A 13,160-nucleotide genomic window follows, 5' to 3' on the forward strand; every position below is an offset into this window, starting at 1 on the left:
TCCAAGTCACTGAGCTCCTAGACTCCGTCCATGGGCCCCCAAGTCCCAAGTCCAGACCTGCGGGTGGCGTTGTCCATGCCCTCAGCTTGCCAGGGAGGTTTCAGCACTACCCGGCCTTACTGTCCCCACCTGTGATGGTCACAACATGGCTTTTATGGTGCCTGAGTGGCTCAGAGTTTGACGAGCGTGCAGAGATGTGCCTGGCACTGCCCTTGCTGGGCGGTGAGAGCCCAGTGTCGTGTGACAGGAAGTTTGCACCGTCCAGGCTGCTGTGACAGTGTCCATAGACAGGTGGCTTACTTAAAACAATACACAGTGATTCTCTTAGGGTTCAAAGCCCTGAGGAATACACTTCCCTGCCTTTTCCAGCTCCTGGTGGCTCTGGCCCTTCCTTGGCTTGTGGCCGCGTCACTCCAGGCCCTCCTCTGTCTTCACTGGCTTTCTCTCCTCCGTGTGTCTCCTCCCCTTCTCTTGTCTGCTAAGGACAGCTGTCATTGGATCTAAGGCCCACCTATTCCAGGATGGCCTCGTTCCCAGATTATTAATTCAGTACATCTGCAAAGAATCTTTCCCCAAATAAGGTCACATTTGCAGGTTACAAGGGCACACATCTTTGGGGAGCCACCATTCAACCTACTACACGGGGTGAGGGGCCAAGCTGTCCACCAGGGTGGGGACTCTAGGGGGACCCTCCTTGAGGGTGATGTCAATCTTTGGGGCAGCCAGGACCACCATGTGGGTCCAGAGCTCTGAGGAGCCTCTCACCTGGAGGACTCGGGTTTCATTGCTCTGGAAGGTGGCAGTTGGAGCCGCATGAATGGGAAAGGTTGCCCTGGGACCTGGGAGGCATGAGGAGAGAAAAGGGGAGGGAGCCCTCAAGGGGATCGGCATTGGAGGGTCAGTATAGGAAGAGGGTCCCACAGAGACACTGGGAAGGAGTGGTCAGCGAGGTCAGAGGAAAGCCAGCAAGGCTGTGGATCCATAAAAGCAGACAGGACCGACAGTTCTAGAAGGAGTAGTTAACACCACAGAGAAGGGGCAGTCATAAGACACCCATGAATGTTCCCCAGCTCTGCCACAGGGAGGCTAGGGTGCTGGGAAAGACCATTCTCAAGTGTCCGAGGTGCCCCTGGCAGCTCCAGCTGGGGCAAGGCTGGGAGTGTGGGCTCCCCACACCAGGCCAGGAGCCCTTCTGCTGCTGTCCCTGAGGCCACCAAACCAGGGCCCTTCCTTGGCCCTTTCTCCACTTAGACTAGTCATTTGTTAGTCCCTTAACATCTCCTGGTTCATGTGACCCTGACTCCACCAGACATAGATGCGCTGGGGCAGGGGCAGCACAGACCTGCCCTCGAGGCCCTTGTTCCCACACATTCCTAGGCGCATCTAGAAGAAAGTCAGAAGTGGTTGAGCTGAGGCCTGGGGCGGGCATGTGGGAGCCAGTGGTCAGACTCAGGGTGGGGTGAGTGCCTCGTTCACAGGAGAAAGGGACGTGCCAAAGAGCACCGCGGGCTGTAAAGCAAGAGCAGCGCCAGGACCAGATGGACATCAGTGCGCAGCAGGTCGCTCCTGGCGGGAGCAGGGTGCTGTCTCCCCAGGGTATCACAGCTTGGAACTTAGCTCTGCATTGCCCATTGGACAACACTGCCTCTGTCCCAGGAACCGGTCAAGGTGTCATTTACTTTGGCAACTAGAACTAGGTGGGATGGCCCTGGCTGCTAGTTTTGTTGCATTTCATTTGTGTGTCTCAGGATCAGAGGTTTTTTTTTTTTCTTTTGTCCTGACTGCGCCATGTGCTGTCACAACAGAACAGAACCTGCTAAGATCGGGCAGAGCCAGAGGGCAGCAGGTGGGCAAGAGGCATGGAGATGACGGGAAAGAGCAGGAGCTGCAGCAGGTCGAGGGGTGGCTTTTTGTTGTTTGTTTGACTGGGGAGGCTTGGCAAGCTGAAAAGTGACACAGGTGTTGGAAAGGGGGCTAAAGTCAGTGCGTCTCCTCCTCGTACGGCTGTGACGGCCACTCCCACCAGCAGGATGGAGCCTCCCTCTTGGAGAGGGGGCCCTAGTAAAATGTGGGGTCCCCAGAAAGATATAGGGACCCCAGGCTCTGACAACAAGGGACATGGGTGGGGTGGTGGAGGTGACTCTCGGAACAGGTTGTAGGGAAAGTCCACACACCAGATGTGGGACCTCTCCCCACCCACCCACCCACCCTTTCCCAGAGTTACACATACAGACACACACAGACACATGGACACACACAGACACGCATAAGGAAGACTCAGGGGAGATGGATCCTTCACCTGGAAGGCCCAAAGAGCCCCAAAGAGTGGACATTCAGAGCCCCGTGACCTAACAGTGAGGCTGTCAACCCAGACAGGAAAGCACAAACATTCCAGCCAGCGTCAGCGACACATGCACAACTCAGAGACAGAGATAACACGGAAGGATGCAAAGATGAGCCAATGGCAGATGGGGACACCAGGTGCCAGAGGTCCCACAGCTGCCCAGCCCCCCCTGCCCTCCCTGCCTCACCCCATCCCCCGTGGACAGTCCTTTGCTGGCTGAGCTGCCAGGTGTGGGGATGCCTGGTGACTTGCTGGAACGTTCCACCCAGGCCCCAACTGTGCCTCATATGCACAGTTACATGTATTACCCCACCGCTGCCAAGCCACAATGCTTAGAGAGAGGAATATCGTGTTCCATTTTACACATGAGGAAACAGGCCGAAAAAAGCTGAATAAAATGTCCAGAACCACATTTGGTTGCGGCTGCAGCCCGGGGAAAGTCCACTTTTAGGCGAGAGATGGCTTTGAAAACAAACAATCGGCTCAGAAATAAGCTGCACTGGAGCCGCCTGGTGGCTGGACCTGGGAACTGCGCCTCCGGGAGCGGTTTCCTCTAGACCGGATTTTCCGACCGGGACGGACGTGCCTCTTCTGACAAGAACTTGGACTGGGCCCCTTCGAACAGCAGACAGCGAGCCCGGGGCGAGGCCTCTCCGGCCCGCGGCTCCGGTCTGTCCCTTCACACAGTCTTGCACGAGGCGCACGCACCGCTGCCCTCCCCTCACGCCAGCCGTGGCGTGGGAGTCCCACGGCGCGGCTCCCTCCGAGAGACACGCGGGGCGCCTCCTCTGCCTCAGCGACCGCGCGGCTTCGCGTCCGTGTGCGCCGGGCCCATTCGCCCGTCCGCCCCGCCCCGCCGGCGGAGGACCGGCTGAGTCCAGCGCTCCGCGGGCGTTCCCGCCCGGGACAGACACCGGCGTGGGGGAGGGAACAGCCCTAGAGGGGAAACCCGCACGTTCAGCAGCAATCGGGAAGTAGGTTTTATTTTATTTTATATTTTTGAGACAGAGTCTCGCTTTGTTGCCCAGGCTACAGTACAGTAGCGTCAGCCTAGCTCACAGCAACCTCAAACTCCTGGGCTCAAGCAATCCTCCTGCCTCAGCCTCCCGAGTGGCTGGGACTACAGGCATGCACCACCACGCCCGGCTAATTTTTTCTATATATATTAGTTGGCCAATTAATTTCTTTCTATTTTTGGTAGAGACGGGTCTCGCTCTTGCTCAGGCTGGTTTTGAACTCCTGACCTCGAGCAATCCGCCCGCCTTGGCCTTCCAGAGTGCTAGGATAACAGGCGTGAGCCACCGTGCTCGGCCAGGAAAGTAGGTTTTAAATGGTGGTAGATGGTTCCAAATGGCCCTGAAGAGGCCACCCTCACCAACGATGTGTGAGGTGCCTGTTTTCCTACTCCCTGTGTGACAGGCAGAAAGTGATATTTTTGGTAGTTATAATTTGCATTTCTCTTCTTAAGCCAGGAGCTTTGACAGGCATGTCTTAGGGACAGGCCTTCAGGCAGGAACTCTTTTTGCATTTCCCACAGGACACCTCAGATCACTGGGCAAAGGGGGATGAGAAGCTGGGGCAGGTTCTTAACACCAGCCACCCAAAACTTAATGCCCTAAAAATAACCACCATGCCATTACCTCTCAGGGTCCTGTGGGGGCTGAGCTTAGCGGGGTAGGTCTTCTGCTGGTCTCCCTCGGGCTCTCGCGTGTGGTCGCAGGCAGATGGTGCGGGGATGGAGCCCTGGACACTCAACCATGATGCTGGGCTGGCCCCACTTCTCCCCCAGCTGGTCTCAGGGCCGGTCCCTCTCCACCTAGCCTCTCCAACTAGACTTCTCACCTGGTGGCTCAGGGCTCCCAAGGGAGCAAATGCCAAGCTGCCAGGCCTTCCGAAGGCCTAGTAGGACCAGGACTGGGTGCAGCATCACCTCACAGCATCACCTCACACCTCACTCGTTTTAATTCAGCTGATTAAAACGAGTCCCAGCCCAGCCCAGATTTGAACAGAGGGGAAATCTACAAGGGTATGATGTCAGGTGGCCATGCTCCATGAGCCATCTCCACCCCTACAGTCTCAGAGTGTGGTCTGGGTGTTGAAAACCTTTGAAATACTCCTTGAATCAACATGGCAATTCATTTCCTCTCAGTAAAAGTCTCATAGCCAGGCATTCTGCTCTGCTGATCCAGCCAGTACAATGTTTTCTTTTGACTTCAGAGGCAGGAGCAGGTGGGCCTCTGTTGCTCCGGGTTCACAGGTCCTGAGAACCACAGGGCCAGCATATGGTGCCTGCATGATGAGGGGGTCTTTGCTTCCCTTCTCCGAGGCCTCTCTGAGCTCCAAGCGTGGCACCACCAGCTAGGAGTGTGGGACAAGTTCACCCTGGGCTCCTGTCTCCCTTCTGCAGACATCAGGGTGACACCAATGACCCTTAAGAAGAGTCCTGCCAGTTCCATCACTTCGCAAAACTCCCAAATCTAGGAGCATGTGTGAGGAGGCAAGGCAGTACCTGCCTGTGGCTCTGTGTGGCCTGCTGGCCCAGAGCACTGGCCTGGGAGCCGGTTAGACCTGCTTCCCAGGTGCAGGTCCGAGGCTGGGGGCAATGTGACTTTAGAGATTCAGATTTTTCATCTGCAAAATGGAGCATGAAATGGTAGGGGTGCTGTGGAAAGTAGACTGGAAGTTCCTCAAACAGTGAAACAGACGTATCCTAGGACCCAGCCATCCATCTCCTGGGTATATACCCAAGAAAACTGAAAATATGCATCCACACAAAAAAGTAAACAGGCACCTGCATGCCAGTGTTATCCACAGTAGCCAGGAAGTGGAACTGCTCAAGTGCCCATTGGCTGAAGAACAGGACCTGTCTGTACACACAAAGGACTACTATTTGGCCATAAAAAGGAACAAAGTTCTGACACAAGGCACTACAGGGACAAACCTTGAAAACATCACGCTGAATGAAAGAAGCCAGACGCAAAAAGCCACATGCTTTATGATTCCATTGGCAGGAGACGTCCAGAACAGGCACATCCACAGAGACAGAGCGCAGATGAGTGGTTGCCTGGGGCTGCGGCTGCTGATGCGATGGGTTTCTGTTTACAGGATACAATGGGCTCAAAGTACGCAGTGGTGATGGTTTCACAACCTTGTGAATATACTAAAAACCACGAATTGTACAGCTTATAATGGTGAATTTGATGGTATAGGGATTGTATCTCAATTTTTTTTTTTTTTTTTTTTTGAGACAGAGTCTCGCTTTGTTGTCCAGGCTAAAGTGAGTGCCGTGGCGTCAGCCTAGCTCACAGCAACCTCAAACTCCTGGGCTTGAGTGATCCTTCTGCCTCAGCCTCCCGAGTAGCTGGGACTACAGGCATGCGCCACCATGCCCGGCTAATTTTTTTTTATATATATATCAGTTGGCCAATTAATTTCTTTCTATTTATAGTAGAGACGGGGTCTCGCTCTTGCTCAGGCTGGTTTTGAACTCCTGACCTTGAGCAATCCGCCCGCCTCGGCCTCCCAAGAGCTAGGATTACAGGCGTGAGCCACAGCGCCCGGCCCTGTATCTCAATTTTTTAAAATGGAGATAATCAGTCCTCCCTCAGAGCAGGAAGATCAAGGAAGATCCTGTGTGGGAAGTGACTGGCACACGGCCAGGGCTTGCTAAATGGCCCAAGTGATGAGTACATTTTCTTAAATCTGGCTTATATCTGTCCTTCAATCCCAGGGCCTAGGGGATGCCCAATTCCAGAGACCAAGAACAGCCTGGGATAAGGGGAAATTTCAAGGGAGGGTTTTGACCCTAGACTGAGTCTTCCTCTGGCATCCCAACCTGAAAGCTCAAGTCCTGAGAAAATGGAGAGGCCAGATGCCCATTTCCCCAGGGCCCTCCTGGTTGACACCTACTGTCCCCAGCATATTAGGAATTTCATCCATCCCAGTCTCAAAGTCCAGTCAGCCCTCTGTATCCATGGGTTCTGCCCTATGGGTTCAACCAACAGCAGATCGAAAATATTTAGGGAAAACAATGGATGGCTGCATCTGTACTAAACATGTACACTTTTTTCCTTGTCATTATTCCCTAAACAACACAGAACAACCATTTTTATAGCATTTACATTGTATTAGGTATTATAAATAATCTAGAGATCATTTAATGTACATGGGAGGATTTTGTAGGTTATATGCAAATATTAGGCCATTTAAGCATCTGTGGATTTTGCTATCCGAAGGAAGTACTGGAACCAATTTCCCATGGATTCAGAGGGACAATGATTTACGCTTACCCAGGATAGCGTCTCCTTGGAAGAAGGGCCCAGTTCAAGACAGAAGGGACATCTTACCTGGATTACTGTCCCTTCCTTTGTCCATTCATTCATTGGTCCACTTCTGGCATTGTCCCAGTCTGCATCCCCAGTAAGTGGGGACAACAAAAAAGACTAGCTTGAGCTGTCCAGCTTTGAGGTCCTGCAGGAAGTTGCTTCCAGTATGATGTAGAGGGAGTCGGTTTCTGTAGGATCCAGAGAGCATACCTGCCAAGCCTGTCAGGAAGGGATCCTGGCCTAGCCATGACCCCAAGCAGGGGCTAGCCACGTGGATGGCCTGGGCCATGAAATGGAAGCCCGTGGGGTGGCGGAGGGAGCACTTCAGAGAGGGGTCCTCGGGAGTGCAGCCCCCCCCCCTCAGGGTCTCCCCGCTGTGTTGCAGCTCCCCCTGGGCCCAAGCTGAGTGCAGACCAGCTGGCGCTGGCCTACAGCACGCTGGGTCTCTGCCTGTGCGCCATCTTCTGCTGCTTCCTCGTGGCCATGGCCTGCTTCCTCAAGAGGAGGCGCGATCAGGTCTCCTGCCAGCCCCCCGCAGGGCCCTGTGGGTCCCCGGCCAAGTCTTCGCAGGGTGAGTGCATGAAAGTGGGGTCCTCGCCCTTTTCACTGCGTGGGTGACATGCGGTTCTGTCACTGTCCCTGCTTCTATATGGAGCAAATCTTCCCGAAGCGGTCTGAGGCACTTCCCTGTAGTAGTGGTTCTTAGTGAGGAAAAAAAACTTAAGCCATCAGGGGCAAGAAGGGTGGGTTTAGGGGGTTCCGGGCTTTCAGGACTGAGACCAGGAGCGCGGGACCAGGTCTTGGGGCTGCGGCTGTTTTGGGGGCGCGGGCGGAGGTGAGAGCAACGGTTTGCCAGCCTGTCCCACACAGGCTCGGGCCACGCAGGGGCGCTCTCGCCGGCCTAGGGCGGCAGAGGCCAGCAGCCGCCTGAGCTCCCCGCCCGCGGGACTTCCGGAGCCCGGGCTGGGCGGGGGCATGGCGGGGCGGGACTTCCGGAGCCCGGGCTGGGCGGGGGCATGGCGGGGCGGGACTTCCGGAGCCCGGGCTGGGCGGGGCCGCACCGACGCCCTCTCCTCTCGCCCCCGCAGATGATGCGATGGAAGCCGGCAGCCCCACCGGCGCGGCGCCCGAACCCGTTGAGACGTGCAGCTTCTGCTTCCCCGAGCGCAGGGCGCCCACCCAGGAGAGCGCTGGCGCGCCCGGGACCCCTGGTCTCGCTGGGACCGCGGCCCTGCAGCCCTGCGCGCGCGCCTCCGACGGCTGCCTCGGCGTCGTGTGCGCGCCCGCCAAGGAGGGGGGCCCGGGCGCGTGAGGGGTGGGGAGAGAGACGGAGACGGACGGAGGGAGAGCGGTGCCCGCGTGGGGAGAGACCCGGGCAGCAGAGGGGGAGAGGTGCCGGAGGAGGAGGCCGGGTCACTCTGTATCCCAGTTCCCAGTGCAAGTTGTAGGTCGCCATCACCTGACTACGCGTGTCTTACATGCAATAAAGTAGCCCCCGAGAACCCCTTTTCCTGTAAAATAAAACCTTTGGGGCTGCCCTTCATTGGACTTTGGTCGTGTCTGCGGATGAACCAAGACGGCCCTCCTGTCACCCTCCTGGGCTCAAGGCTGCGACACATGCTGCTACCTCAGCTCAGCACAGAAGGACCCACCATCTCACCAGGCTCCTGAGGAAGTCTGTGAACGCGGGTTGGGCAGTAAGCAGCAAAGTACCGCTTGGCCTTTCCTGCCCCCTTTCACTTAAGAGGGAGAGCAGAAAGAGATCACAGAATGGTGGGCAGGAAGGCACCTGTGCAAACACCAGGAGAATGAGGTGCTCGACTTGTCTTCGTTTCTTTCACACAAATGCCCTTCCCTGCCTCTTCATGGCATGAAGCACAGGGTGTGTGTGCATGTGCCTGTGTGTATGTGTGTTTCGGGGGTTTGGGGTAGACAGGAAGGGAATTATTCACCCTGCACCACCCCAAATTATCTTGCATACCTGCACACACCAAAGGGCCATGTAGGACACTTTGGGAGGTGCAGACAAGACACCTGAGGCACCATCCTCAGACTAACAGGTTGCATTAGTTTGCTAGGGCTGCCTTCATGAAGTGTCACAGACTGGCTTCAACAACAAAGTCATTGTCTCACAGTCTGGACGCCAGAAATCCAAGATCTAGGTGTCAGCAGGGTGGGTTCTTTCCGAGGGCTGCATGGGAAGGTCTGTTCCAGGCCTCTCCTTGGTGTGACTGTGGCCGTCTTCTCCCTGCATCTCTTCACCTCTTCCCTCTTCACACGTCTGCGTCTGTCACAATTTCCCCTTTTTATAAGGATACCAGTCACACTGGAGAAGGGCCCACCCTACTGACCTCATTTTACCTTACCTCTGTAAAGACCTTATCTTCAAATAAGACTGTGTTGTGAAGTGCTAGGGGTTAGGGCTTCAACATAGGTCAGGGGGAAAATTCAACCAGTAACACGGGCCCTCCCGAGGCCACCTCTGCTTCGTCTTTGTCTGCAGGTGCGCTGGCATCTAAAATGTGTCTGTCCAAGATGAGTGTCTGGTTACCCAGGGAACTGCCACCCCACGCAGCCAGCGCCACATCTTGGTGGCATTGTTCCTCTCCATCATGCCCAATGTAAGCAGCTTCCTTCCTCGTGACAGGGTGGACGCCAGCCCTGTGCTGTTGCAGACACTTGCTGGGTGCTGGTGAAGTAACACTGCACTAGTGAGCCGCAGAGATGTAGCTTAGATACTAAGGCTTATCTGAAAGATGCACAGATTCCTATTCCTTCAGACCTGTGGTTTTCTAATACTGCTCGTCTGAACCCAGTGATGCCTCTGGAATTTCAGGGGATGTTGGGATGCTGAGAACACAGGGTGCTGAATGCCCAACCCCAGGTCAATTAGATACAAATAATCTTGTAGGTTTTGGGGGGTCAGTTTTTCAATTGCTCTTGAGTGTTTTTTTTTTAGGGGGATCCTTTACTAGAAAGAACATCTGAAACTCTATATACTGTCAATTTTATCTATGTTCTGTTTGTCCCACCTCCAAAATATATCCTGATTCCACCCACTTGTCATGACCTCCTTTTTTTTTAAGAGATGGGGTCTTGCTATGTTGCCCAGGCTGGCTTCAAACTCCTGGGCACAAGTGATCCTCCTGTATAGCTGGCTGTACAGGTGTATGCATCATCACTCCTGGCCAATTAACACAAAATTTTTTTAGAGATAGAGTCTTGCTATGTTGCCCAAGTTGGTCATGTGTCATGACCCCTTTAATCTGAGTTCCCACCATTTCCCACCCTCCCCACTGGCCTCCCTGCTGCCACCTTTTCTCCCCACCCAAGGCTCAGCAAGAGTTTTTTTTTTTTTTTTTTGGAATTTGTTTTTTATTTCGGCATATTATGGGGGTACAGATTTTAAGGTTTCAATAAATGCCCATTCCCTCCCCCCCCCAAAAGTCTGAGTCTGCATCATGACCATCCCCTAGATGGTGCACATCTCACTCATTATGTATGTACATACCCGCCCCCTCCCCCCTCCCACCTGCCCAATACCCTATTACTGTAGTACCTATGTGTCCACTTAGGTGCTACTCAGTTAATACCAGTTTGCTGGAGAATATATCTGGTGCTTGTTTTTCCATTCTTGGGACACTTCACTTAGTAGTATGGGTTCCAGCTCTAACCAGGAAAATATAAGATGTGCTATATCACCCTTGTTTCTTAGAGCTGAATAGTACTTCATGGTATACATATACCACATTAATCCATTCTTGGATTGATGGGCACTTGGGCTGTTTCCACAGCCTTGCAATTATGAATTGTGCTGCTATAAACATTCGAGTCAGCAAGAGTTTTATATAAAAGACCAGATAGTATCTTAGGCTTTGTGGACCATACAGTCTCTGTTGCAACACCTCAACAATTACTCAAGTCTGCCATTGCAGCACAGAAGCAGCCATGGACAAGAAGTAAACACATGGGAATGGCTGTGCTCTAGTGAACCTTTATTTACCAAAATAGGTGGGCTGGATGTGATCTATGGGCCATAGTTTGCCAACTCCTGCCTGACCTCATGGCAAAATTGATGTTTGTATTTATGCCCCTTGAGAAAATGTGTAATGGTTATTTACAAGATACATATTTAATTAATTACAGTCAACTGTCAAATATCACTTCACATGCGGTGTAGGAACCTTACAAGGGTACACTCCCAACTCTTCCCCCTATCTATGCTGTTGTCATTTACATGTTCTATAAACCCACAATACATTATACAACTTTTGCTCTAGAACATCAGTATCTCAGGGTGATTAAAAATAAAAACATGTCTTTTATTTATTTATTTATTTATTTATTTTTGGAGACAGACTCTCACTCTGTTGCTTGGGCGAGAGTGCCATGGCATCGGCCTGGCTCACAGCAACCTCAAACTCCTGGGCTCAAGCAATCCTCCTGCCTCAGCCTCCCGAGTAGCTGGGACTACAGGCATGTGCCACCATGCCCGGCTAATTTTTTCTATATTTTTAGTTGGCCAATTAATTTCTTTCTATTTTTAGTAGAGACTGTGTCTCCATCTTGCTCAGGCTGGTTTTGAACTCCTGACCTTGAGCGATCCTTCTGCCTTGGCCTCCCAAAGTGCTAGGATTATAGGCGTGAGCCACCGCACCCGGCCTAAAAATAAAAACATGTCTTTTATATTTACCTTTATTTCTGGAGATCTTAATTTTTTAGTGTACATTCATGTCTCTGGAATCACATGTTTGCCACTTGCAGAACTTATTTTAACATTTCTTGTTGTACAGGTCTGCTGGTAATGAATTCTTTGTTTTTGTTTGTTTGAAACGTCTTTATTTTGGCCAGGCGCGGTGGCTCACACCTGTAATCCCAGCACTCTGAGAGGCCGAGGTGGGCGGATTGCTCAAGGTCAGGAGTTTGAAACCAGCCTGAGCAAAAGCGAGACCCCGTCTTTACTATAAATAGAAAGACATTAATTGGCCAACTAATACATATAGAAAACATTAGCCAGGCATGGTGGCACATGCCTGTAGTCCCAGCTACTCAGGAGGCTGAGGCAGGATTGCTTGAGCCCAGGAGTTTGAGGTTGCTGTGAGCTAGGCTGACGCCATGGCACTCACTGTAGCCTGGGCAACAAAGCGAGACTCTGTCTCTAAAAAAAAAAAAAAAGAAAAGTCTTTATTTCACTTTTATTTTTGAAAGATAGTATTTCCAGGTATAAAATTCCTTTCAGTACATTAAAGCTATCCATTATCTTTTTTCTTTTTTGACGTCTAAGTTTTTATTAATATGAGTTTTTAAAAACAAGCTTCCACACCAGTGTGGAGAGTGACAGGAGGAGGAGGGTATGACAGGGGAAGAGATTCTACGCCATCAATAATAAAGCTCCAGTTTCATCCCATCATGATTTCATAGTACTCGGAGACACGTGGTCCTTAAAAATCATGTACCACTTCCTTGGAACAATCTTCCAACGGGTACCAGTTTGGGCTGCAATCAGCTTCTTAACCACTTCGGTGCAGCGCTCACCCCGGCTGCGACACCTCGCCCACAGCGGCACTGCACAGTAGTGTGCGCTGTGCATTGACCACCGATCCGTTTTGCTCTTGTGTGATGAGGAAAGCTCTAAAGCACTGAAAGCTTGTTTTACTTCACAGGCAGCTTTCCTTGTAATGTAAATCAGGATAGGTAACGTATATGTTTTCATTACCTTATTTTTAAATGTTCACAATTTTATTTTATTTTTTTTTGAGACAGAGTCTTGCTTTGTTGCCCAGGCTACAGTGAGTGCCATGGCATCAGCCTAGCTCACAGCAACCTTAAACTCCTGGACTCAAGCGATCCTCCTGCCTCAGCCTCCCCAGTAGCTGGGACTACAGGTATGCACCACCATGCCCGGCTAATTTTTTCTATGTGTATTAGTTAGCCAATTAATTTCTTTCTATTTATAGTAGAGACGGGGCCTCGCTCTTGCTCAGGCTGGTTTCGAACTCCTGACCTCGAGCAATCCGCCCACCTTGCCTCCCAGAGTGCTAGGATTACAGGCGTGAACCACCGCGCCCGGCCTCACAATTTTATTTTGATAAATGAAAAATTAGAAAAGTCAATTCAAAATTATAGTTTTATTTCATTTATAGCATAAAGAAATAAGGCAAGTTCTTGAATATTACGATAAATTTTATTCTTTGGTATGATAAATTTCGAAGCATGGGGCTACACGTAGGCTAACATTACATTGTTTACAATAGTATCTAGTACTACGCCTTTTATTATTTTTTGAGCATACAATACATCTTCTTAATGGATTTTTCCCTTTTGTTTTATCACTATTGTAAGGTGCTGGAAAATGTCTTTCTCTGAAACGCATGAGATTTTCTGATACAGTACACGGGTTGTACTGCCTCGATTTGGAGTACCGTTGTAGAAGTTCTGTTAACACTAAGGTCGACGCTTGGCTGTGTGCGTTTATCTGTGGCTGTCGACTA

The 13,160-nt window shown here is 51.7% G+C and overlaps 1 protein-coding gene across 2 annotated transcripts in view; it reads left to right on the forward strand.

Annotated features, from left to right (window-relative positions):
* The window catches only part of TNFRSF13B (TNF receptor superfamily member 13B), a 34,263-nt gene extending 26,051 nt beyond the window's left edge, over window positions 1–8,212 (forward strand). For both annotated transcript variants that reach the window (XM_075994015.1, XM_075994016.1), the window contains exons 4-5: window positions 7,055–7,240; window positions 7,758–8,212. In XM_075994015.1, coding sequence (XP_075850130.1) covers window positions 7,055–7,240; window positions 7,758–7,981 — 410 coding nt within the window. In that variant the 3' untranslated portion in view covers window positions 7,982–8,212. The remainder of the gene's footprint in view (window positions 1–7,054; window positions 7,241–7,757) is intronic.
* Window positions 8,213–13,160: the final 4,948 nt, after the last annotated feature.

This window comes from Microcebus murinus, chromosome 18 (assembly GCF_040939455.1).
Source record: "Microcebus murinus isolate Inina chromosome 18, M.murinus_Inina_mat1.0, whole genome shotgun sequence".
Classification (NCBI taxonomy): domain Eukaryota; kingdom Metazoa; phylum Chordata; class Mammalia; order Primates; family Cheirogaleidae; genus Microcebus; species Microcebus murinus.